Raw genomic sequence first — 25,363 nt, 5'->3', positions numbered from 1 at the left:
TCCTAATTGCCACTAGGAAAGTACTGCAAGCTTGCATTTGAACGTGAAATGGTTCATGATCTGAGCTGAAATTCACCTTAAGCCTGAGCTCCAGTAATTACAGAACACAGAAGGAGCACAATGAACGGTTCCCGGTCTTTCCTCGCCCTAATCCCAGGACAGGGGGAGGGGGGGAGAGGGGAACATACGAATGGGGGGTCCAGCGTATTTTCCTCCTCCAAACCAGCAATTCATTAACGGGCGAAACCTGCAGGAGGATTTATTGGTCATTGTGGACCGAAGAGAACTTTGTAATGTCAATCACCCTGCCTATTACGCTCCCACATATCTCTATCTGCAGAGAGACAGCTTGCTTCATCACAACCAACATTCTGAGTCATGCCTGGCTAAAAATGTGATACAAAAAGCTGGGACGGTAGCAGAAGCGGGATACTAGGAGAAATGTGGGGACAGGGCTCTTCCGTTGTGAGGATGCCCTGGTGAGGCACACGCCTGCTCGCCTGTCCCCCCCACGGTGCTGCTGCCTACCTTCGCCTCTGGCCATCCCGCTGGGAGAAGCCGTGGCCCCCGGGGAGCCGGGCAGGCAGGGACCCGCCGGGGTGGGACTGCTGCCGAAGGCTGCCAAGCTAACGGTCGTGGCCACTGCTCCTCCGCGTAACATGCAGACCTAATTACCGAGTCATCAGAGCTTCTTTAATAGACTTGTGTGAAAAGGTGGTTTTACGCTCTATAAACGTGGGTCCAACCGTTTACTAATTAAACTCCTTCTATTTAGAAACACCTTCATTTTAAGAGAGCCTCATGAATGCTAGCACTGGCTGAATTTCAAACCTACTGCAGTCTGAGCTTGTCATGTCTAACCTATATACCGTAACAGCACTGGAAAGCATGTGAACCAAGAGATAAAATCCTCGTACAATGTTCCCCATACAATGTTCCTCAGACTTTCCTACCAAGGCAGAAAACAAATCTGTGATGCTGTTGAATAATCTTCCAATAATTGTAGTAATTAAAACCATCATACAGTCTGCAGTCACCTTCCTTCCTCTGACACCAGTCTTCCCTTGAATTGTTAACGTGTCTTCGGCTGAGATAAACAGAACAAGGGAGGTTTAAAATACATGGTCCAAATAAATGTAGCGGAAGAGAATTAGTTCTACAGGCACGTTTTTGACTGCGCTCAGTAGGCGAGAGGATTTCTAAAAGTGTCGTGCAGATTTTGTAAGCGCAGGGTAACGTGGGTCGCCCTGTTACCCCTAAATAGTGTCACCTTAAAGACGGAGGACCGGATGAAAGCCGGGTCTGACGCTCCACCTCGGGGCTGTGTGCGCGGGGGCAGGAGGAGAGGGGAGTGCGTGACGGAACAAACACCGGCTGAAAGCTCAGGCAGAAATTGTGGGAGAGTGCCGTAATTTTCATTTAATTTCCATGATCTATTTGATCCCAGTCCTCATTCCCTTTTTATTAACTGTAAAAGATTTCCTTCTAATCAAAAGCCGCACTTCATCTTTACCCACAAATGAAAAACTCTACAGCAGAAAGAATTCAGTGGACTCAACAGGCGCCAAGGGCTGTATTTTAACACCATCTCTATATATCCTTCCCCCTTTTAATATCTGCTCTTGGGCAGAATAGTGGGGAAGCCTTTTCTTAACTGAAGTTATTAATTTATCACCAGGTCCCCCTCTGCGTTGCTCTGATAATCAGTGGTGGTTTCTAGATCACGTAAATGAAAAGTGTAATTGAGAGAGAGAGGGGGTTCGCACGGAAGTCCTGTTGCTAAAAAAAAAAAAAAAAATCTGGCAGGACGCAATTATTTATCTCGGCGATGAGCAGTTTGCCTGTTTCCTGCCCACGTCCCTTCTGTTTGGCAGAAAATGAGGCTGCTTCTCTTGAACTTGGAAGGGTTTGCCCCTTTCCCACCCGTAACATCCATGTGTGAAACTCCGTGCCCCTCCTAGGATTCAGGGGAAATTGTACAGCAACCTTACATTTAACTGCTGTTAAATCGATTTATTTGGAAAATATTTGGCAGCTCTTTCCCAGAGCTCTGTTTGAACAGAAGAGCCATTTCATCTGACGCTCTTGAATATGAACCCAGGAGCCTCCCAATCAGCTTTAATGAACGAATTGTTTCCCAGCTTTACCTCCTAAAGACAGCAACTTTCGTAGTTGCACAGATCAAAAGACACGCGTAAAGGGAAGATGGGAAACAATATTGTTCAAAGGAAGTGAACTGTTGCATTTAATTAGGCTATTCTTCTTTATTAGTATTCATATTGAGATTTTTTTTTTAAGATTTATGTTGATTTAACCGTAATGTATTTATGATGTAAATATATTCCGAGATGAAAACGTCATGGATCAATTGTAAAGGACCCGGATACATAATTTTAAAAAATCAGTTTCAGTTTATATGAGGTTCTCACCCCACTTTCGCTTCTTAGTCAGATTTGTTTATGCAGAATCGACATTTAATAGTGCTAATTGCACTCCAGTTAAATTGCCCTGATTGCAGAAAGGGAAGCAATTTTCGTGCTCTCTGTCTGGGTTTGGAAGAAATTGTTTTATATTCACCTCTTTATAAAGAAGTGGAGATAAGGCACCGAGCCTTTGCACAAATTGCACTTATGGGCTGACTGGCAGCATTCAGGCGCTATAATAGAGCATTATTTGGCCGTTTTGAATAATGTAAAGCATTTGCTGAAAGCTATTCTCCTGAAAATTGCTTTAACTTTTAAAAGGGTGATGCTTCACTCCAACCCAGGCCTTTGTTACATTGTCACTATCCCCCCAAATGTTTTAACAGTCAGCTCAACACTTTAGCATAACACGTTGATCTTTGTTTAAAAACTCGATTTTTGGAGTATGAAAAAATCTGCCAGAAAATGCTCGACCCCTTAAAGATTTGAGCAGCGTTCCCCCTTTCGCCGCCATTCGCTCAGCCTTTCCACCGCCTGCCTCGTTCCTGCGGATTTTAGTTACTTTTCCGATTACAAAGGGGGCGAGGAGATAGATGTAAGGCAGGCAGAGCCATCCGCCTGCCTGCAGGCACAACGGAAACCCTACTTTGCTGTGGGAGCGCAAGCGGGCAGCGGATGCCTTTACTCGCTGATGTAGAGGCAACATTTTTAAACGTCACGCTCTCGATCTGCCTTCCAGCCTTATTTTATTTATGACTTTCCCCGAGGAGAGGGGAAAGACCCTCTCCCCGCGCCGCCCCGGGGTTGGCCAAAGGCGCCTCGCTGCCACTCGACGACCACCTCGGCAGGCTCCTGGGAAGGAGCGGGTTCCCCCCGGAGGAAGGAAGGAGGGAAGGAGGGAAGGAAGGAAGGAGGGAAGGAAGGAGGGAAGGAAGGAGGGAGTCACCTGTTGGGCGGTTGCTCCCGGGTGCCCCTGCCGGACTCCTCGCCTCCCCACGGGGGTTGTGTCGCTCCCCCCGCCACCGCCTTTCAATCGCCTCCACCCGTCGAGCGCTACAGCCCCCCTGGGTAAAGCCGCCGCTTATGATCTGCGGCAGGCAGACCTTTCCGAGCAAGGGTTTGCAATGCGCTCCCCGGACCCCTGCGCTGGCTGCGAGTCAATGTGGAAAGAATTAAGCGCGGAACAGTATTTCCTCCTACTGCCCCGACTCTGTTTAATACGCGGCGACAGCAAGACGAGCGCCCTTTGAAAATAGCCTTAGACGTTTAAATAAAAGATAATCTCCAGGGACATCCTTCCCTAGCGTGGCAGGCGTCCTGCAGATTGCATAACACAATGTGCAACAAAACGCAATGCCCGCCTTATTTAAGCACGAAAAAAATGTATCAAAACAAGTAAAGAAAAGCGAAATCCTCTCAAACTCGCGGTTTCTCCGTCTTGCTCCTTAGCGATGCCTATTTTGCATCTGCTAGGAGGTTTTACACTGGATGGCTGAGGCGGCACCGAGGAGAAGGAAATATTGACTCAAATGCAGAGCAAGCACCCGGCGTTGCTTGAACGCACTCGTATTTCTGGTTCAGAGCTGTACCCAGCTGCACTGGGGACGGCAGAAGCTGAGGGAAAAGCTCCTATTCCCAGCCTTACAGAGACGGTCGCAATGATGAAAAGTTGCACGCCTACTGATCTTCCGCGGACACAGTACGGGCAAGTTCTAGGCAATTACTTAAGAAGCCTCAAATAATTACAAATCAAAGGGACTAGCTTGCAAGACACTGAGGAGCCGAGGTTTGGACTTACATTTTGCACATGCAGAGAGCAGGTAAAGTCTCTGTCGCTCACTGGGCGTGTGGAGTGTGCACAGTGCAGAGGCCACAGGCAAGTGCTGGGGAGGCTTATTCCAGCAGCGCCCTAGCACTGCTAGCAGGGAGCAAGCCTTCTGCCATCAGCAGCACTGTTTCCACGGGGGTATGTGAGGCTTGAAAAACGTGCTGCAGGCTGCGAATTTGACTTTCAAAGTATTTTGCCGGGGATTACTCTGTAAAATAAGACCCTCTATCTTAAGCGACGGGATGTCATATGCCCCTCGTCTCCCCTCCCGCCCCGGCACGAGAGCAAAGGGATGCCTGTCGGTTCCCTGCCTTTGGATTTGTTGGCGCTCTACATAACTAAAAAGCCTCCTCAGTTCCTTTTGCAAGGAAAGTAAGAAACACGTTGTGCCCGGAATCGCTTCTAGTATTTAGCAAAGCAAACCAAATAAATTAACTTGTTTTCATAAAATGTCATTAGGCGCTGTTAGATTATTTGTATCCAATACGGACAGCTGCCCCAAGGGCCTGTAAAGGAAGCAAAGGGCCTGTTGAATAAAGGCAATGCAGGTGCGGTTTACTGGACGCGAGGATCGCAGGTGACTGAACAAGCAGCGGGGGATCTAACACCTCCTGCACAGTTTACAGGCGGCGGCGGAGCGGCGTCAGGCGTGACCCCCGCTCTCGACTCCTGCCCTCTGCGGCTCTCCCCGCTCCTCGCGCAGCCGGCCGGTGCCGGGGCAGCGTCAGCCCGGCCGCACGTCTCCCGGCTTCTGTCGGCGGGAGTCACAACCCGGCGGGCAGCCGGGGTTTGTAGTTAATTGCGGCGCAATCGCCGCAGTCCGGAGCGGGGAGTTTTCTCTCCGCGCGCTGACTGGCACGCGCCCCGCGCCCCGGCGCCGGCACCTCCGCGCAGCCTGATTGGCTGCCGGCCCGCTCCGGCCCGCTCCGCCCGCGCCCTCATTGGGCGAGCGCCGCCGCCAGCGGTACTTCAAAGCGGGCGCTGCCCGCACTTAGGCAGAGTTTAGCCCCGCCGAGCCGGAGTGTCCTCAGCGCCGCCGGGCAGCGCGGGGCGCACACCGAGCGCCGTCCCCCTCCGCCCCACCGCCCAGCCAGGGACGTGCTATGGCTACGTCTATCCTCGGGGTAAGTCGGCACCGCGCGGCTTCTCGGCGGCGGCTCCGCTGCCCGCTGGGAAAACTGTTGCTGCCGCCGCGTTGCGGCTGCCCCTCGTGCAAATCGCGCTGACCCGCGGGCGAGAGGTAATCCCGACGCGCCTCGGGGGACTTCGCCGCGGGCTTCCCATCGGGTCGTTCGCGAAGAGTTTAGTCTGAGGGCTCGCTTGGCCGGAGAGAAGTCGGGCTGCTTGTGCTTTGTTTTCTAATTTTTCGTAACTCGAAGCGCTGCGGTAAATTTCTGGAGATCTTTTGCCAGTGGCGCCGGTCGGGAGGCTCCGCACCCCGCTTGCCTTTCTGCCATCCCGTTTTTCCGCCGCTCCCGTACGGTGGCTCGAGGAGACGCCGCAGTTTCGTTCCCACGGGATTTCTGCTTTAACGGCGGTGGGCTCGAGCAGCCCGGCGCCGCGCGGGGCGTCCCGAGCCGCCCTCTCGGAACACGCGTGTCGCTCGTCCCCGCCGGGATCCGCTTCCGATGTAAATCCCGCGGGCGCCGAGAGCGGTCCCCGGCGGAAAACGAGTTGTGCCGAGCGCGGCAGGGCCGGAGCCTTCCTCCGAAATCAGCGAAAACTTTTCCGCCGTGCCGTTGGTCGCGCCGCCGCGTCCCCGCGGGAGCCTGGCGTGGCGGCAGGGGTGAGGCTGACGGGCCGGCTTTGTCTTTCCCGCAGGAAGAGCCGAGATTTGGAACGACTCCCCTGGCCATGCTGGCCGCCACCTGCAACAAGATCGGCAACACCAGCCCCCTGACCACTCTGCCCGAGTCCAGCGCCTTCGCCAAAGGGGGCTTCCACCCCTGGAAACGCTCCACCTCCAGCTGCAACCTGGGCTCCAGCCTCTCGGGCTTCACGGTGGCCACGAGCAGGGGCTCCAGCGGACTGGCCAGCGGCACGGGCACGGCCAACAGCGCCTTCTGCCTGGCCTCCACCTCGCCCACCTCCTCGGCCTTCAGCAGCGACTACGGCGGCCTCTTTTCCAACTCGGCGGCGGCGGCGGGCGTGTCCCCGCAGGAGCCCGGCGGGCAGTCGGCCTTCATCTCCAAAGTGCACAGCTCGGCGGCCGAGAGCCTCTACCCGCGGGTGGGCATGGCGCACCCCTACGAGTCCTGGTACAAGTCGGGCTTCCACTCCACGCTCTCGGCGGGCGAGGTGGCCAACGGGGCGGCCTCCTCCTGGTGGGACGTGCACACCAACCCGGGCTCCTGGCTGGAGGTGCAGAACCCGGCGGGGGCGCTGCAGAGCTCGCTGCACTCGGGCGCCCCCCAGGCCTCGCTGCACTCCCAGCTGGGCACCTACAACCCCGACTTCAGCTCCCTCACCCACTCCGCCTTCAGCTCCACCGGCCTGGGCTCCACGGCCGCCTCGCACCTGCTCTCCACCAGCCAGCACCTGCTCACGCAGGAGGGCTTCAAGCCCGTGCTGCCCTCCTACACGGACTCCAGCGCGGCGGTGGCGGCGGCCAGCGCCATGATCTCGGGCGCCGCCGCCGCCGGGGGCGGCTCGGCCCGCTCCGCCCGCCGCTACTCGGGCCGCGCCACCTGCGACTGCCCCAACTGCCAGGAGGCCGAGCGGCTGGGGCCGGCGGGGGCCAGCCTGCGGCGCAAGGGGCTGCACAGCTGCCACATCCCCGGCTGCGGCAAGGTGTACGGCAAGACCTCGCACCTGAAGGCGCACCTGCGCTGGCACACGGGCGAGCGGCCCTTCGTCTGCAACTGGCTCTTCTGCGGGAAGCGCTTCACCCGCTCCGACGAGCTGCAGCGGCACCTGCGGACTCACACGGGCGAGAAGCGCTTCGCCTGCCCCGTCTGCAACAAGCGCTTCATGCGCAGCGACCACCTGAGCAAACACATCAAAACGCACAACGGGGGCGGCGGGGGCAAAAAGGGCAGCGACAGCGACACGGACGCCAGCAACCTGGAGACGCCGCGCTCCGAGTCCCCCGACCTCATCCTGCATGAGGGGGTGGGCGCCGCCGCCCGCGGACCGGGCAAGGAACCTACCGCGGGGCCCGGCGACTCCTAGGGGCAGCGCCGCCCGGCCCGCGCCGCCGGCGAGCCCCGGGAGCCGCCCGGACTCTGCTCCGCGCCGGCCGGAGGGACGCCAGCCGCCCCGCCGCGGACGGCGCCCGGGGCCGCAGCGGGAGCGGGCCGGCGGGGCCGGAGAGGCGCGGCCCCCCGTCCCGCCCGGCCGGTAGGTACCGAGTGACACTTCCTGCCGTTTCCTTTTCCTCTTCTCTTCCTGTTGGAAGGAAAGCATCCCAAGAGAGGCTTGAGGTGAGAAATCAAACTGCAAGTCCGAGATGGTTCCTCTGTATCTCGTAAACATCTGTATCAATAGGGTTCAAAAAGGAAAAAAAAAAAAAAAGAAAACCAGATCGTGTTCGCTTATTTTTCTTGTAAATGTTGATCTGATGGGGGGTGGGGGTTTCCTTTTTTTATTGGTGAATTCCTGAAATTCAGGGAGGTTTTGGGGGTTTGGTTCTCTTTTTTTTTTTTTTTTTATTTTAAATTTCTGATGCACTTTGTGGAAGTCAGTATATATGTAAAAGATATTTAAAATGTTGAGTTAACATTTCACTCAAACACACGTAAGTTAAGGTCTCTTAAAGAAATTAAATGCGTTTATCTGTATGGAAAAAAATCTTGACATATTTTCATTTTGGTATTATTAAAGGACTCTGAACAATATACTCACGGGTTTGTTCTTCTTCGTGCCCTCTCCTTCCCCCTGCCCAGCCCTCGCAGGGGTCAGGTTTTTAGTGGGAGCCCTCGCACCCCTCCCCGTCCCCCTCCCCGGGGCTGTGGTTAAGAAGACGGCAGGCAGCGATAGCCGGGCGGGGAAGGAACCGGCCCCCGAGCCAGCCGTGCTCAAGCGCTCCGGTCGCTCTTTCAAACCGCCTCAGTTCGGGTTTATTTTTTTCCAAACAAATGTAAACGGAGCCCGAACCCCGCTACACCGGCCGAGCCCTAAGCGCCTTTGGTGAAACCGGCCCCACAATGGAGTGAAACCGAACTGTGCCTAGGAACGATTTATTTAATTTAAAAAGCCTTTAGCGGCACAAGGCTGCCTCGGTTGGGAGGTGATCTCGGGGGAATAAATCGCTAGAGTCAATACTCCGGAAAAGACATTTCATGCCTAAATGAAAATCTTGTTAAATGTTATTAATTTTGACTTAGAGCACACAGCAGCCCCCTGTGCCTTGTATTCCCTTATTAGGGATTCATGTCTTATCAAATATCTAATTAATCTCCTAGACATCATTTGTTCTGGCCAACTTTATCTCAGCTGGTCCACGGGGAAAACTCCGAATGTTCTCGGTGACAAAGCTCCCTTGAAGATCCTTTTAATTGTCCAAATTAACTGCACCAAATTTGCATGTCAAACGGTAAAGGGCAACCTGAGATAAAATGTAAACGTTTTAAAAGCCCCAAACTAAGCACTTGATTTGATAACTAGGCTTTTTAATGTTATGGAAGACAACTGCTCCTTTCCTTTTCAAAGACAGTTGATCTATGCAAATAGTGAATTGGAAATGCTTATGTCCCCATGCAGTCAAATGGTCCTTGCATGTTATTTGAATATCAGTGGCTCTGCTATTGAAAAGGTTCAAGGATGCTCTCTGACTTCTTTGTGATTACTCAGTGCAGCGTCTTATTCTGAAGAAAAAAAACTCAGGAATAATTAAAGGCTGGGCTAAGGCCTGGGAACACATTTGGGACAGGAATCTCATTTAGACAGGCTCTTTCAAAATAAGGCACAGTTAAATTGACCAGAAGGCAATTATTGAAATGAAAATTATTTTCACTCCCTTTGTCTCCTGACCACCAACCTAACAGACACAGTATTTTTTTAAAGGCAAATTGTTAAATGAGATAATTGTGTTATTAAAAAAAAAAGGGGGAGGGAAGGAAAAAAAAAGTTAATTTAGTCTGCCCGGTACAGATTGGAGGAATACAAATATTTTAATCCCCCATAAAACAGGGAATGCAAATAACATCGGGAAACGGATTCTGCTGTCGGCCACCAACTGGAATAAAGACGTTGCGTTAAAGAAAATACATCTGCCGTGAATACTAATAGCCGCGTCCCACCTCCTCCGCGCCGCTGTTGCACAAAAGCGACCGGGCAGCGCCGACACCGCCTCTGCCCCGGGGCGGCGGCGGGAGCCCGGCGGGCCGTTCCGCGGGCAGGGGCGAGGAAGCCTCCCGGGAGACGCACCGCGCAGCTGGCTGCCGCAGCACCCTCCCCGAGGGCCGCGCTGGAATTCTTCCGGCCGAAAGCACCCCGGCAAGGTCCCCCTTCTCCCGCCCCCGCCCCGCCGGCGGCTGGGTCCCGGCAGGTTTCCCGGCGGGCAGGGCAGGGCAGGGCAGGGGAGGGCGGACAAGGGGAGCGGGCGCCGGGGACGTGCTCGGGCAGAGGTGAAATAAACAGCGGGCTGGCTCGGCGGGCGGCGGGCCACGGCTCCCCTCCCTGCCGGGTGGTGCTGGGCTTGCGGAGGAATGCACCCGCGCGGGGTGCTGGGCAGAAGTCAGCTTTGTTTTCGATTTATAATAAAACACATCAAAGGAAAGCATCCAGGTCCAGTTTCTGCCAGGCCGGGGTTACAATTCTCAGCTCAATGATCAAGGACCTCTTTGCATTGCCTTTGCCCCTTCGGGTCAGAAAACGTCCATCACTTACAGACTCCCCAGAAATGAAGAAGGGAGCAGCTCTGGGCCGCAGAGCCGGTTCGTTTAACCAGGAAAATAGAAAGCATGTCACCCTTTTAAAAATAAATGACACCATTCTTTCGTACATGTTGGCGATAATTATATGGTCTGGGGAACTTTTACACAAAGAAAAACTAAAGAACAGACGGTGTGAGAACCGAAGAATAAATCTGATTTCACTTTTTGAATCCGTAGTTCAGCAGTACCTCTTTAGGGAGAAGACGCTAACCCAAGAGCAGGAAAGCACCGGGAAAGAGAGACGCCCTCCCGGGCTCCGGCGGGGAGGGAGGCAGAGGGGAGAGCCGGGCTCCCCGCCGCCTTGGCCCCGCTCGCCCCCGGGCTTGCCCATGAGCTGAGCCCAGCTCCCATTTACAGCTCGCTCGAGCAACTGCTTCCCATTCCCACACCGCGCGGACAGCGGCTTCGCGCCGGCTCCTCGAGCCCGTTAAAACGCGGCTAAAAACCGGCCAGCGACACCAACCACCAGCCGACGGGAAAAGGTAAAGTGCCAGGATAAATTATTTAGTAAATGTCATTCGATCGCCGAGTCCCCGGTTCTCAGGAAGCGCGTCCCCTGCCCCCCGCGGCGAATTACAGCCCTAACGGCTCGTTTTACACTTAAAAGGTAACATTAATGTTTTTGTTCTAATGAGATAATATATAAACACCCGATCCCGTGCCCGGACAGTTTCTTAATTGCGTCTTTCAATTCAAATGGAAACTTTATCTGCGGGAGCTGCAATTTATTTGCAGCCATTATCTGTTCGCCAAGATCCTCTCCCACCCTTCCAAAACGCAGATGAAGGGAATCTAACAGCAAGCCCGCCCCTTTGGGTAATTGGTGCACTAAGTGTTTATTTTAAGTGAGAATAATTTAGCTACAAATCTCCTCAAGGAATAACGTTCTTAGCACATTAAAAAGAGAAAAAAAGCCCGAAGACGGGGATGTGCGAGCGCCTGGCGCTGCCCCAGCGCGGGGCCGCACGGCGGCTCCTGGGCGCCATCTAGAGGCCCGCGCCGCCCCGCCCCGCGCTCCGCCGCCCCCGCGGCCAGGCGGCAGGCTGGGGGGCGCGGCCGGAGCCCGCCGCGGGGGCGGCGGCGCGGCGCGGGCCGGGCCGCGGCGAGAAGCCGGCGGCGGGAGCGCGGGAGGCCGCGGCGGCTGGAGGGGGGGGGGGGGGGCGGGAGCGCCGGGCCGGGCCCCCGGGAGCGGGGCGGGCTGGCTGGGGTGAACTTCTGCGGGAGGCGGCAGGGGCGGGACGGGCCCGCGGCGGCGGCGCGCACCCACCTGAGGGGAGACGGCGGCGCGGCGGGGGCGCGGCGGGGTGGCCGGCTCGCCTCTGCGGCTCCTCCGGGGCCGTCACCTGACGGGGCGGGTGGGCCCTTAGCACATAATGCCGGCACCCCGCCGGGGGTGGGTCACCGCTCCCCGCCCACCGCGCGGCTCTGTGGGCCGGCCCCGCACCTGCGGCCGTCCGGGGGGCCGGGCGCGGCTCCCGGCGGGCACCCGCCGGCGGGCACCGGGCGAGGGACCGCCGCCGCCTTCGCGCCGCTGTTTTAACACAAACCCGCGGCAGTGCCTATTTCCGAGATGTGCTAATTGCTACTTGGATGGCAGGGCGCGAAGTCCTTGTCCGTTTCCTAGTACAAAGTAGGTTGCTAGAAAATTTGAAATTGCCTTTCAGCCTAAAGCTGCCTTACCTGAATGTCATAATTACAGTAATTATGTACATCCAAATTACATGCTAATTAAATTAGAATCAAATCGTTCTAAATCGAAATCAAATGAGGCAGCGAGAATTAATCAATGACAACATAAATAGAGAGCTTCCTTCAGGGATATTTATTGTAACGATCCAAGCAGGAAGCTGATCTGGAAGTCACCTGTTTATTTACTTTCGGAACAGTAATAATTTACGGTTCAGCATTAATTTTAAACGCCTGGTTCCGCGGGGCGGCAGAGCTGAAGGGCGGCCCGGCAACCCCCTCGGAGGCTTTCCCACCGCCCACCTCCAGGCGAAGCCCTGGCCGCCCCAAGGGCCGCTCGACGGAGCCGGGGAGGGCGGGGGCCCGCCCTGCCCCGCCACCGCCCTCAGCGCGGGGCCCAGCCCCTGCTCCGGCCCGCCGGGGCCGCGCGGCAGGAGAGCGGCCGTTAGAGCCGCCCGTCAGAGCCGCCGGCCCACGGGGCGCCGCCGGCCCGCCCTCGGCTCTAACTTCTCCCGCTCCGGCCGCGGGGAGCCCCAGCTCCCGGCCCCGGCGGAGGGCTGCGCCGCCTGGCCCCGTCCCTGCCCGCCAGGCTGAGGGAGCCACCTCACGGCGCCGCGGTCCCCGGCCGCGCAGCCCCGCGTGCGGCAGAGGGTTAACCCTACTCCGCGTCTGGTAAGAAGGGGAAAAAAAAAAGAGAGGGACGCGCTTACCGTCATCTGTGAGCCGACAGCACCTCCTACAGGGCCCCGCCGCGCTCTGCCGAGCAGCCGCGCTGAGGGCCCGGGGCGGGTGCCCCGCCGGCCGGGGGCGGGGCGGGGCCGGGGCTCGCGGAGCCGCCCCGGGCGGCGGCGCTGCGGTGGAGGCGGCGCCGTGAGGGCTCTCGGCGGGGTCCCGCGGCTTGTGCGGGGAACGCCGCGGAGACATCGGCCCAGCGACCCTCGCCCTTCTCCTTCTCATCGGGGTTTGAACCCACCGGCTTTTCCCGGCGCAACGCCGTCCGGCCCAAGGGTGGTGAAGGAGGCCCATCCCTTCCACAGCCGCCTTGTCCGACGCTAAGGGCGGCTCCTCGTACCGGTGAGGTGGAACAAACTGGCCCGAGGAAAGTACTGGGAGCAGTGAGCCTCTTCCTCCAAAGCCGCACCGACCTTCCCCAAGGCTGTTAGGGCTGCACTGAAAGCAGGAAAGGTGTCGCAAGGCAGAGTGTTTTGTTTGGAAGCTCTTCAACAGGTAGTCTTTGAGACAGATGCATCCAAAACGTCATTATTCTTCTGGTTTAATTTTCATTCACAGTGGCCATCTGTCACAATAAACCCATGCCATGTGCCAGTCTTTTCCTATGCGAAAAGGCAAGATGTACATAGCATAGAGTTTAACTATGTGCAAATGAATAAAACGCAGAGCCCACAAAAATGCCCAGAACTGTAGATGTCGAGCTGCCCTTCCTTCTTCAGGTAGAAGTCAGTTGCATTGCAGTTGGCAAGACACTGGTGGGCAGATCCCCGTGCCACACACACAACGATCAGACCGACCTGTAAGCAAGAGATCCTTCTTTGGAGTAGAGGCACCTTCCAGTACTTATTGGTTATTCCTTGTATCTTTCATGCTGCACTTAACATGAAAATGTTCTACCAGAATAAGCCTTTTCCCCTATCACATTACTCTGTCTGTCCTCTCTTACACAGAGGGATAATAAATTCTTCACGAGGTTTTGTTTAGGTTGTGCGTATGGGTGTTTTGGCAGTCTCCTCCTGTTCTTTCTAAATCAGAGCTTCCACATGCACATTAATACAGGGCCTGACTCTAAGGAATTGTGCACGTCCTTTAACTCCCAGCTACTTCAGCAAGAACACCAGGAGCAACCTGATGCAATCGCATTTAAAAGAAGAAGGTGACATCCCTTAATGGCTCACCCTTTCAAACTCATTCATGCGTGCTTAAAAGGTAAGCCAGGTCACTTCCACCATATATTATACTCCGTGTGATACTGAAAAACTTCTGAGTGGCTGTTTTAAGAAGTAGAAGTGGACTGGTAATACAAGAAAGTCCCATTTGTGCTGTGAGTGAGGAGAAGAAAGTTGCTTGCCAGAATACCGAGTACGGTGACGCCTTTTCACCTGTCCATTTCCATCTGCCACCCTGAAATGGCAGAGAAGCATTTCCTTTGCAATAAAAACCTTGTGAAGTGTTGCCTCGTGCATTTGTACTGATTCAGAACTCTGGAGAAGAAGGCAATTCTTAACTGTTTTTAAAGAATAAGATATTTTATTATTGAAGTTCATCTTCATAACAATGTGTGCAGAAAATGACCGACAATCATTTAAAAAAAAAAGTGTTTCATGAAAACAAAAGGATGACTATTTACATTAACTTTCTACCACAATGAAAATACCTGAAACAGTTGAGGCAGTAAGTATTCTTTTCATGTCTTGAGAGATTACTGAACAATAACTTGACATTGTACTGACACATAACAACAGGGGTTCAAGATGGTTAGATAGCCCTGACCAAGTTGTACACTGCAGGAGGTCAAAAAATGTTGGCTACACACTTATGTGAACTATGTCTCTCTGTTGTTTTAACTCATGAAATTGATCTCTTACAGGGAATTTTAGGAAAAATGCTTCAGTATCACCCCCCTCCCCCAATACAATGTTTTGATATCTGAAGCAGTGATTTTATCCAGAACTATCTCAAACGTTTGTTATCATTTAACATATCGCAGGACTCCTCCCAAATTACTCTCTGCTTCCCCTCACAGTTGCATCTAAACAGAAATCATCATTGAGAAAACCAAGACTGTCACATACTGCTCTGAAATATTTTAAAACCCTAAAATCAGGTCTATGAATTACTGCATGTATACAAGAGGTATTTGCCAACAAGTATATTTATACAGTAAGAAAAATACCATAACATTTATACCTAATTTACAAATATTCCAACGTTATAGAAATGATGCTATTGGCTTTACGTAGGAAATGCTAGTTACAGAGGTTGGAAAATGAACAGCAATACGTAATTGAGCCCTTGTTAAAGGTATTCATCAAAAAAATGGAGACATTCTTGTTTGCACCTGTCCCCCACACTATCTGTTTTTTTTCCTCTCTCTGCTTCTGCTTCTACTGCGTCTGCTCCTTTCTCTGTGTTCCACTTTACTGAACTTGTCCCCATAGGTGTCTCTACATTTTTTCTTTTCTCTCTGCACATCTGTGCTGGGGCTTCTGGTTTCATTTTTCCTGTGCCACTCTTCACCAGGGCTTTGACTTGGACTTTTTCGTATTTGCCTTTGCCTGGAACTGCTGTGACTTGTGCAACGGCTTCTCCTGCTCCCCTCATCCATGCTTTGGCTTCTACTATCCCTCTCCTTTCTTTCACTCTCTCTCTTGTTGGTGCTATGGTATCTGCTTTTGGACTTTCTTTCCCCCTCACAGGAGCTCCATTTGTTGTTCTCTGCAGAAGTATCTTGCTTTAAAAGTCTGTACTTCTCCCTAGCTTTGTCCTTGTTACCGTGACTACTGGAGAGATCTTCATAAAGTTTTTCCTTCCTCGTCTTTGCCTTTTCTTCTGAATCGCTGCTGCTGCTAGCCTCTGAAAACTTGTCTTTTCTTCTTTTCTTAGAATACATCTTCTTTTGTGCTGCTTTATCTCTGCTGTCAGTCTCGCTATCACTGCTGCTTACTGAAGTCTCGCTGGAGGATGAGGAAGAGGATCTCATCTTATGTTTCTTGTGTTTACTTTTGCTTTTTTTCTTTTGCTGCTTTTTCTTCTTTCTGTCTTTCTTCTTTTTCTTCTCCAGACGATCCAACTTCCTTTTATTTTCAAAATAGAGGAGTAGCGCAATCAGACATGTTAAGATACTCTAAATTACAAATTCATTGTCTTCTAAAGTTCGCTACTTCTGATGACCTAACACAGTAAATACACTATTTTCCATAAAAACATGTTGAATTCCTCTCCTCTTTCATCAAAGTATTATTTTTAAATTTCTAACCTGATGTTAACCATAGTAAGAATCCTCCTGTAATCCACAGCTGCTCCCTCAAAACAGGAGGAATATGATTTTTTAATTCTTTAATTTTAAAAAAGGTAAGAAAGATATGTCAATTTTGGCCTTGTAACTAGGAATAAATACATTCAGTAGTGGTTTTTTTTCTCCTTGTCAGCCTGCTCTGGAGACTTTGGAAAATCATTGCTGCTTTTGTTTGTGCATTTTTATACAAGATTTTGAAAATGAAAAAATGCGATTAGCACTCGCTTTCTATTAATGATGGAAACGGAGACTCTAAAGCCTATGTCTCTGAGTTCTCCAGGCAAGTAATACTGATCTTTTCAATAACCTCTTCTGTCACAACTAGAAATTTACATTTTCTAGCTATACGTACAATATACCATCATGCACACGCATTCACTGCTATTTCACTGCTTTCACCTGGTTTTTATTTTGCTTTCTGTGTTTATTCTTCTCAAAAAATTAGTGACTGAACAGTGAAATTACTTTGAGTGTATTAAAAAAAATCCCTTCAGACTAGTAAAATCTAAAGGACCCAAATATTTACTGAACTTCAACTTTCAAAATATAAAGTATTATAATCTCATTGTGTTGGGCTAGCAGAAGTTCAAACAAAATACTGTTTTAAATTACTCAAACTACATACACATTCCTTACTTAAAAGGAACATAAAATATGCCAGCTATTTTCAGAGAATGATTTATTATATATGCAAATATCATATGTACCTACCTACTCATGTACCTGCTTAGCCATTCACCTTTCTCCCCTCCTCCCACTCCCCATATACAGAACATCTTTTAACCTAAAAGGCCATTTTAACTAGTGATACCTGTATGGAATCTAGCAGGCAGTAGTTAGTATTTTTCATTTTAAACATTTTCAGGTAATTTCAAGATAATGTTCCAAATTAACAGAGAAAAAAAAATGTAACTCACCTGACATATGAAATCAGTAGGATAGAAGCAAAGAACGAAAACCTCATTAACTTTTTATTAGAACTACAAAACCACGGGGAGCTCCCTCTGCTGGCTTGGCTGCATGTGCTGGTTTTGGCTGGGATAGAGTTAATTTTGTTCACAGCAGCTAGTACGGGCTATGTCTTGGATTTGTGCTGAAAACAGTGTTGAATGCAGAGATGTTTTCATTACTGCTGAGCAGTGCTTACACAGAGTTGAGGCCTTTTCTGCTTCTCAGCCCACCCCACCAGCAAGGAGGCTGGGGGTGCACAAGAAGTTGGGAGGGGACACGGCTGGGACAGCTGACCCCAACTGACCAAAGGGCTATTCCATACCATATGGCATCATGCTCAGCATATAAAGCTGGGGGAAGAAGAAGGAAGGGGAGGACGTTCCAAGCGATGGCATTTGTCTTCCCAAGTAACCATTACACGCGATGGAGCCCTGCTTTCCTGGAGATGGCTAAACACCTGCCTGACTATGGGAAGTAGCGCATGAATTCCTTGGTTTCTTTGCTTGTGTGCGTGGCTTTTGCTTTACCTATTAAACTGTCCTTATCTCAACCCACAAGGTTTCTCACTTTTACTCTTCCGATTCTCTCCCCCATCCCACCAGGGGAGAGTGAGCAAGCAGCTGCGTGGTGCTTAGCTGCCAGCTGGGGTTAAACCACGACACTGCAGCAGCAAACTATAACCCCTGATCTGAGAGCAGTGTGGAGCTCGGCTAACTTTGGCCCTGGGGTGCAACGTCAGGTTCAGTTTAGCCGCACAGGCGAAGATAACAAACTGTGCCAAGTTGTAAACCAGTAAACAAGAACACAGAATTTTTAATCCTGGAAGAAGATACTGTAAACAATGGAGTGCAAAATAATATTTTAAAACAGCAACCGACAGCATCTTCAGTAAGCCAATTATTATTATTTCATTATCCCAGTTAAATTGGAAATGAGCCCCAATGCAAAGGTATCACAACTAGATTAGAACAGCCAGATTAAAACAAAACAACCGGATTAAAAAAACATGCTGCATAATGCCATTTGTGGTTAACTGTATATTAAACTAAGCTGATTTATTCTGTACTGATGGTGCTAAATTCTTCAATGGCATAGAAGAGTTACAGGGACAATGATGGAGTCAGAACTACTGGTGATATAGATCCCCTCCACTAAGTACCACACTTACCTTAGAAGTTTCTGTTTTTGTTTGGTTGACAGTGATTTTAAAAATTCAACTTCTGGATCATCATCTCCTTCACTTGCAACAAATTCCTAAGAAAATGTGGTAAGACACTAAGTTCTAATATAAAAATAACCTCTTAATTCAGATTTCTGTATTAAAAGCGATGCCTCTATGTACCTTATTTTTGCACAGGCATAAATATATTTGTATTACTAAGTCAGCTTAAGACTCTTTGGAAAGAGCAGCATACTCGCTACAAAGCGAAAAAAACCCCCACATTCTGTCTCGAAGCTGAGTAGGTGTTATAATGTGGGTGTTATACAACAGGAGTTATTAGTAACATATGAAAAAAATCACTGCTAGGGAAAGAAACATTTCTGAAATAGTTAATAAAAATGAGCCAATTTCAGAGCCCACATGATTCCCCACGATAAGTCACTCCATTGTTATCATGCTTGGATGAATAGGTAAGATGCTAGTCCTGCTTGAACCCAGAGTAATTTAAGCAAATTACTTTTCTGTCTCGGTTTAGTCATTAGGAAAATGGGTATTAACACATCTACCTTACTGTTGTGTTATTAGTCTTCAAATGTTCATAAAGTGTTCTAGCACAGTGTTCTAGCAATGCAAAATATTGTAAACATATAATCTACATACAGTAATGCGATCAGCAAAGTATAGCTACTTTAAAGACCCTGAATTCTTCAAATTATATGCATCTGGTACACTACAGTTCTCTACCATGATGTTCTTAATTTTAGCCAGACTCAGGAGGGGAAAGAAGAAATAAAGATTAAAAAGCTCTTCCAAAAAAACCCCACCACGCCTAACATAAAACAAACATACTGATATTACTGTGATTCATTTAACAGTGCCCATATGCTACATTTTTCTGGAGTACGTAGGTTTTTTAAATGCAAAGGTACATCCATCTGTGGAGACACAATGAATTGTTGATTTACTCAAGATTTCAAGACCAGCTGAGGGCTGTCGTCACCTCTTTACTAGTGGTTTGACTGTCCTGCCGTATGAACAAAGGTTATTTCATGGTGGCTCACGCAAGGAGTATATGAATTTTTCACTTTACATTTTTATTAAAGCACCTCAATTAGAAATGTACTCTGCAGTTTATGTAAAAACAATTGAACATTTTTCACTCCCAGAAATAATAAATGTAACAATAGACAATCAAGTAAAAAGAAAATCTTCAGATATAGCATTCCTGGCAGTAATTATTTGTGCATATTTCCTCAAACTGCATCCAAAGACTAACAAATCAGATGTATGTGGCAAACCCCCTAACCATCCCCTTTATGAAAAATTCAATTTCTAGTCACCCAGAGAAGGTATTTAATTTCTTCTATGTGGTTTTAAAAGAAGTAATTTATGATTCACCATTCTGACTAAAAAAAAAGCTGGAAAACAGTAAGTTTTTGGACATTTTTCTACTGGTGTAGCTATTCAGCTTTCCTATGGATATGCATATTTGAAAACATTAAGTAGCAATTCACAAACAATCACATTTAGATTTATAGACATTTTCAGCTTACTGGTAAAAAGATCATTACCTGTGATGGATCATTTGCGGTCAAGTTTCTCCCCAGTACATTTTGTTTCAGTGCAAACCCACTGTTTCTCATCTCCGCTATTAGCTCCGAGGGGTGCATTGATGGCCCTGTTCACAAAAATCACAGTTTGAATGTATCATTTATATCTCTCTACCTTTTTTGGACTCCACAGTAGGAATTCAGTTGAAGCTTTGTTAAGTAAAATCACAGCTAAATCAACTCAATAATCTTCTGCTGAGCAAATAATCAGATATGATTTTCTAAAACAGCAGTCTGGAGATTCAGAATAGAAAATAATTGCATTTTTCTTTAAGTACAAGGGGATTCTCTTATGTAACTTTGTCATGTTGAAAACAATATATTTAGGTAAGTCTAATATTTTATTATAGCAAAAAAGCACAGGGAACCTAAAGAAAGTAAATTAAATAAGACTTTACTTTTAGGTGCCTCCACTCCCCTAAAACAATGGGAAAATGCACTTCTAATATGTCACTAATAAGGCATTTTTTACAATGACACAAATTTTTGAACTTACATGTAGAAAGTAACCGTATAGAAACTCACTGTACATACGCAAAATAAATAAATACATGAAAAAATTATCTATGTCCTTACCTATTCTAGGCACTCCCAAATATGCTGGGTCTCTAGGCTGGTATCTCCTCAGAGATTTGTTTTATCAGCTTAAAAAATACACTATATGTTGCATTAGAGTAGGTGTTTGGGCTTAGGCACATGTTATATTTCTTTGCAAACATCTAACAAGGAGCAAAATATGGGATGTATTTTGCATCGTTCAGAGTTGACTGCATAATTTATAAACCCTGTAACTCACTCTTTTGCTTTAATTGAATACCTGTGGTCATCAAAAACTCATGTACTTGTCTGATTAGGTACTTTTTCTTCACCCTAAACATACACTCTTCTGTTAGGTCACTTTCAGTAAATGTCCTTACCAGTTCATCCACTAACCTTACTATCAATGAATTAGCACTACTGTATAAGGTAAATCTAAATTAGAAAGAATGTAAAATAGAGCATGGAGGACACAATTCCTATTACTTCAGTAAACTAACTGTAAATGATAAGATTAACTAGTCTTATGAAACATACTGATCCTGCTTTGTAATTTTAAGAGTTTCTTAGTTGTGGAGATGGACAAAACTCATACATTTTGAACATGGAAAGGTATGGAAAGTAAAGGGAGATTTTTACTATGGAAAAATATATGGAAAGTAAAATAGCACTTCCTCAGAAAAAGTCAACTTCAACTTTTTCTTGGTTTTCCTGTATAATACACTGCTTACAGAAACTAACAGGCCTATGTGTAAAGCAGGAAGGAAGAAGATAAAGCTTTGAAAATGGTTTAAGGAGCCCTTGCATTACTGACTTTCTTTTCACAAGTTCCTTATTTTGCCAAGCAAAAGAATTTTCTAATGAGATACCTTTTAGTCTTTCCTTGAGTTTACATTTTTATTAAGTAGGGGGTTATTCCCTCCCCTATATTTTACCAAAAGTGTTTTTTCTTTTTACGTATTACAGTGTAATTGTAAACTCACTGATAGTTAATTAATGTGTATGGGCTCCAGTGTCTACATTTTTGCTTATTTCAAATTTAAAACCTTGCTCTGCTTGCCCAAATCTACTCTGGCTGGAACAGAAACTGGCATTAGACATAAACCTAACGACAGAATTCGGTACCAGCTGATGTCCTGATTTGAAAAGGCCACATAAACCAGCCATACAATTCAGTCACATACTACACCAAGACCAAGCCCTGTATGAGGAAGCGGAACGGAGACAAAGCGTAGAGTCATGAAAGAAGATTTCACCATACCAAAGAAACCAAAACATGTGACCAGACTGAAGCCTGGAATCCTCATTATTCAAAGGCTCTAAGAACCACTGCCTAACAAAATAACCTATTTGCCAGCTATTCCCTCTTCAGCGTCTCAGCATTGTACACATTTTGATGTGTATTGGATACCTAATTATTCTCATTAGTGTGATTAGATAACTAGAGGAATACAACCTGTCCAAGTCTACACAGGATTTTCAAAAGAGCTAAGACAGAAGCCCTAACTTTGTGGTTCCATAAGAGGACTATGGGCAGAATTGAGACGAGAGAGGCATGAAGGCATATCAGCCTTCAGAAATACAGTTCAAAATCATTTTCTAGAAACAAACCTTTCAGGCACTCTTTGTACATAACAATGGAAAGAGGTAAGCAAAATCATTTCCTCTTTTACATAAAAAGCTTATAATGAATGCACAATACTATTGATTTTTGTGCATTTGTGCCCAATGGACGTCAGTTGTGCTGTAATGCACAGATCAATACAAGTGAAGAAGAGGCCTGTCAGAGGGGCTGCTCAAGCTGGGATCCAACACAACCGCATGCAAACTTTTGAGTTAGCTTCCATATGCTTTTTAGAGGGGAAATCAGCATTCGGTTTAAAAAATAAAAACACAGGCAAGCTTAGAAGGAAAGCAAGCCAGGCTAAAAATAAATTTCTATGACTTCTGTTTCCTTGTTTATTAATGACATCAAGGAGACATTCATAGCTCCACCTACAATATTTTAGTTGCAACATGGTAGTACCCTGACGAGGAGGGTTAACAAATCACTGTTACTCCTGTCTTGTGGATGTGTACAAGTTACATCAAATGCACCTACAGAACCTTGAGAATGGTTTATGAAATAAATTATTCTTGTTTTGGTCTCCCTTTAACTGTGGTGAAGGAAACTGTAATTTAGGTTCAGCCTAGCTTGTGAGGAGATGCAAGAATCTCCATGAAGCTTTATTATGTACGTTATTTTTACTGTAATTAAAGGTTTTCTAAAACACTAGGAAATGAGATTCAGAAAATAAATGAAAGTAGAGTCAAAACACAGTCCTACTTCACAACCCTTCTGCGTGCAGACCCCAGCCAGGCACAACACAAGCACGCTGTCCACTATGGTCGACTACAGAGGACTCTCTTTGCAGTTTAAAAAACATGAACATTTTCGAGAGGACGACACAGGCAAACCTGCTCACGCTTTTTTTCTGAGCATCTGATGCCACTGAACTGCTGCTGCCCAATGACAGCAAGACTACATTGCTACATTTGTTCAGGTAGCAATGCTAGACCACAGTGGGGAGAAAACAGTATCTGACCGGGGAAGTCTAAAGAGACTGTTTTCTATCTGGTTACAAGTCCAGGCTGAGAAGTTCAATTAAGGCATTATATTTGACAATGGCTGCACAGCTTAATAGCAAACCTCTATTACTGTCTACTTTCTGCCACACAACAGTAAGAATCAAGAAAATTTTTATCCTCATAATTAAACTTGTTTGCTTGGAATCAAAGGAATCAAATGCTTGGTGACCTTCTTTTCCCATCCATGCCTCAACAGACTGCTTTTGATTTATACTTTAATGATTTTGATAAGCAGAGCTGATTTTCTTTGAAATACCAGTGACAGTTTGAGGTCTTCCAGGATTTCTGGGCACAGCTATGTTATGTGACAGCATTGAGGCTTGTAACACACTTCTTCACAGAGTCTGCAAAGATGTAGATGCCTAAATGTGAGAGCAAACACTCGCATTCCCATTTCCACACTATAAAATTAAGTAGGGGATTTCTCCTGGTTAATACAAACGAGGGAGATAAAAACTGTCCAAGAAACCTACAACACTGAACGTCACTTAACAGACGTTTGAAAAACACAACTTCTCAGAAGTGTCCTTGGCTTCCTTGTTTAGGAACTAAAGCTGAAATCTTGGAGCCACCAGTACACTGGCTGGTAGAGGGCCTCTTCTTTTGCTTGGTGCGAACTGATTGTGGAGTCCTGCTTGTTGGAGACGCGACTATGCCCAGCATGAGCAAACTTGGTTTGCCTGGTAAGCCAAAGAGGTAAATCTTTTCAGCCTGTCTTTCGCTTACAACTATGCTTACGTCATCACCCTCCAAGATCTTCAGACAGATCAGTACTAAGTATACCTGATAGCCACGTATCTTCATCTGTTTAAGTTCCAATTAAGTCATAAACTGTAAAACAGACAGTAAGGTGGAGCTGAGAGGCTCTCAGTTGGCTAAAATCTTAGGCACTGATGTTAGCAAATATTCTTGAACAGTACCCATCAACTTGCAAAAAATCACTCCTATATCAGGCATAGAAAAATGCTTTGTGTACTATGAAAACTGATGTCCTCATATGTGCATTCCTTATGGACTTGTGAGACAGTCTGTGAAGAAGCTACCTGCATGATCTCATGCAGGTGAAAACATCTGGAGATGACACTATGCCATGAGTTGACAGAATGTTGGATATAGGAATCCTGTAAAAATAGCTGATTGCTGCAACTTCTGACAACCAGTCTCTCAGCATTCTTCCACCAGCAAACTAAAAATAAGTTCAAAGTTACAATGTTTCATCATCTGTTTCTTATTCTTTCTGAAACAAGTCAAATACAGTACCTTGCTATTTTTGAATATGACTGTCAAGCTTATTTTCTGAAATTTACATTTTGATAGGGAAAAAAAGAAAAGAAAAGAACCTTTAAAACTTTTCCAGATGACACTTGTTTAAAACTAAAACATTCATCTGCTTTAAAATTAATTCATAGTCTCGGAAAAGCTTTTTACCATATAGTGGAATTAATTGCATGCTGATATACTCATGCATTAAGACAACTGACAACTTGTTAAGTTTTCTACAGCTACAGGTACTTAAAATTATATTAAGGGCTTGCACAAAAGAGGCTCCATAGTTAAAGACCCACCAAAGGATTTTTAAAATATTTTTTCATGGCCTTTACAATTCTCAGGAAATAGAGTTGTTAAGCAAATAGGCTGCAGTTTCTTCCTTCCCACAGAAGTTCTTGCTGCGTAAGTTCTGTTATCTTCTGTTTAAGATACTACTTAAGGAAAAAATCCACATAGCTCAGTTGACTCAAAGAGCTGGGGCACAAAATCTGGAAACTCAATCCATTCAATGAAGTGTGAAAAGAACGATTTTAGCCTTCACAAAGTACAACCTCAGTGCAACCTTAGCTTGACAGCTGTTGGTGCATCTTTATAATATTTGTACAATTAAATAAACAGAAGAACTGTACATAGATTTTTTTCTGAAGCCTATATGAGCATCAACTATACTGGATTGCAGAAGGATATCATACTAGGATTTCTACAACATGTTGTAAATTTGCTTTTTTATAACAAAGAACACTCCAATTTCTTATCACACTTAACTGAGATCAATTTATCAGAATCAGTTCTGCTTCTATTAAACAACCAGGGGGGAAATAAAATTCTGGATTTCGATTACTTAAATGCCTAGCTTACAGCAAGCTCTCCCACCCTGCATTACTACCCCCACTCCCATCTCAGAAACAAGAGAAACCTATAGCTGCAATTAATTTTTTATTCTGTCTGTACTTCTCTTGAAGCTACAAATGCAGAGTGTATCTAATGCTCTGCTGTTGCCAGAATGTTTCCTCTAAGAGGCATGGGCACAGGACTCCTCTTAGAAGGACAACGCTATCTGTAACACAGCATCTAGCAGGCCTCCATTAAAATGTCTAAAGCACATTTTTCAAATTATCCAATATTAGAGAACAATATGCTAAAACCTCTTTTCATAATGACTGTGGTCAAATACCACTTTTTCTGCAACAGTTTCAGTGGCAGTAAGGACAGACCATAATGTTCTGATTGCCAGTATCACCAAAAATAGCAGTTTTACTTCTGTCTACTCATGATGCATAGTCTTGACAGTATCTGCTCAATTTATGGATAAAAGCTTTCACTGTTGTCACCAGTGCAGGTGAGCAAACTGAATTATTCTTTG

The 25,363-nt window shown here is 47.4% G+C and overlaps 2 protein-coding genes across 2 annotated transcripts in view; one reads left to right on the top strand and one right to left on the bottom strand.

Annotated features, from left to right (window-relative positions):
- The first annotated feature begins 5,354 nt into the window (after nucleotides 1–5,354).
- On the top strand, nucleotides 5,355–7,422 carry SP9 (Sp9 transcription factor). The gene is made up of 2 exons (XM_075512028.1): nucleotides 5,355–5,375; nucleotides 6,073–7,422. Exons 1-2 carry the CDS (start codon nucleotides 5,355–5,357, stop codon nucleotides 7,420–7,422), a joined length of 1,371 nt encoding a protein of 456 aa, XP_075368143.1.
- A 6,645-nt stretch (nucleotides 7,423–14,067) lies between these two features.
- CIRSR (corepressor of RBPJ and splicing regulator) overlaps nucleotides 14,068–25,363 on the bottom strand; it is a 23,801-nt gene continuing 12,505 nt past the window's right edge. Inside the window, exons 8-10 of the mRNA XM_075511831.1 lie at nucleotides 19,528–19,634; nucleotides 17,963–18,048; nucleotides 14,068–15,622 (exon numbers count right to left, since the gene is read on the bottom strand). Of these exons, the coding sequence (XP_075367946.1) occupies nucleotides 14,899–15,622; nucleotides 17,963–18,048; nucleotides 19,528–19,634 (917 nt within the window). The 3' untranslated portion in view covers nucleotides 14,068–14,898. The remainder of the gene's footprint in view (nucleotides 15,623–17,962; nucleotides 18,049–19,527; nucleotides 19,635–25,363) is intronic.

This window comes from Mycteria americana, chromosome 9 (assembly GCF_035582795.1).
Source record: "Mycteria americana isolate JAX WOST 10 ecotype Jacksonville Zoo and Gardens chromosome 9, USCA_MyAme_1.0, whole genome shotgun sequence".
NCBI classification, from domain to species: Eukaryota; Metazoa; Chordata; class Aves; order Ciconiiformes; family Ciconiidae; genus Mycteria; species Mycteria americana.
The sequence above is the reverse complement of the archived record's forward strand: the minus strand, read 5'-3'. Positions and strand labels throughout refer to the sequence as shown.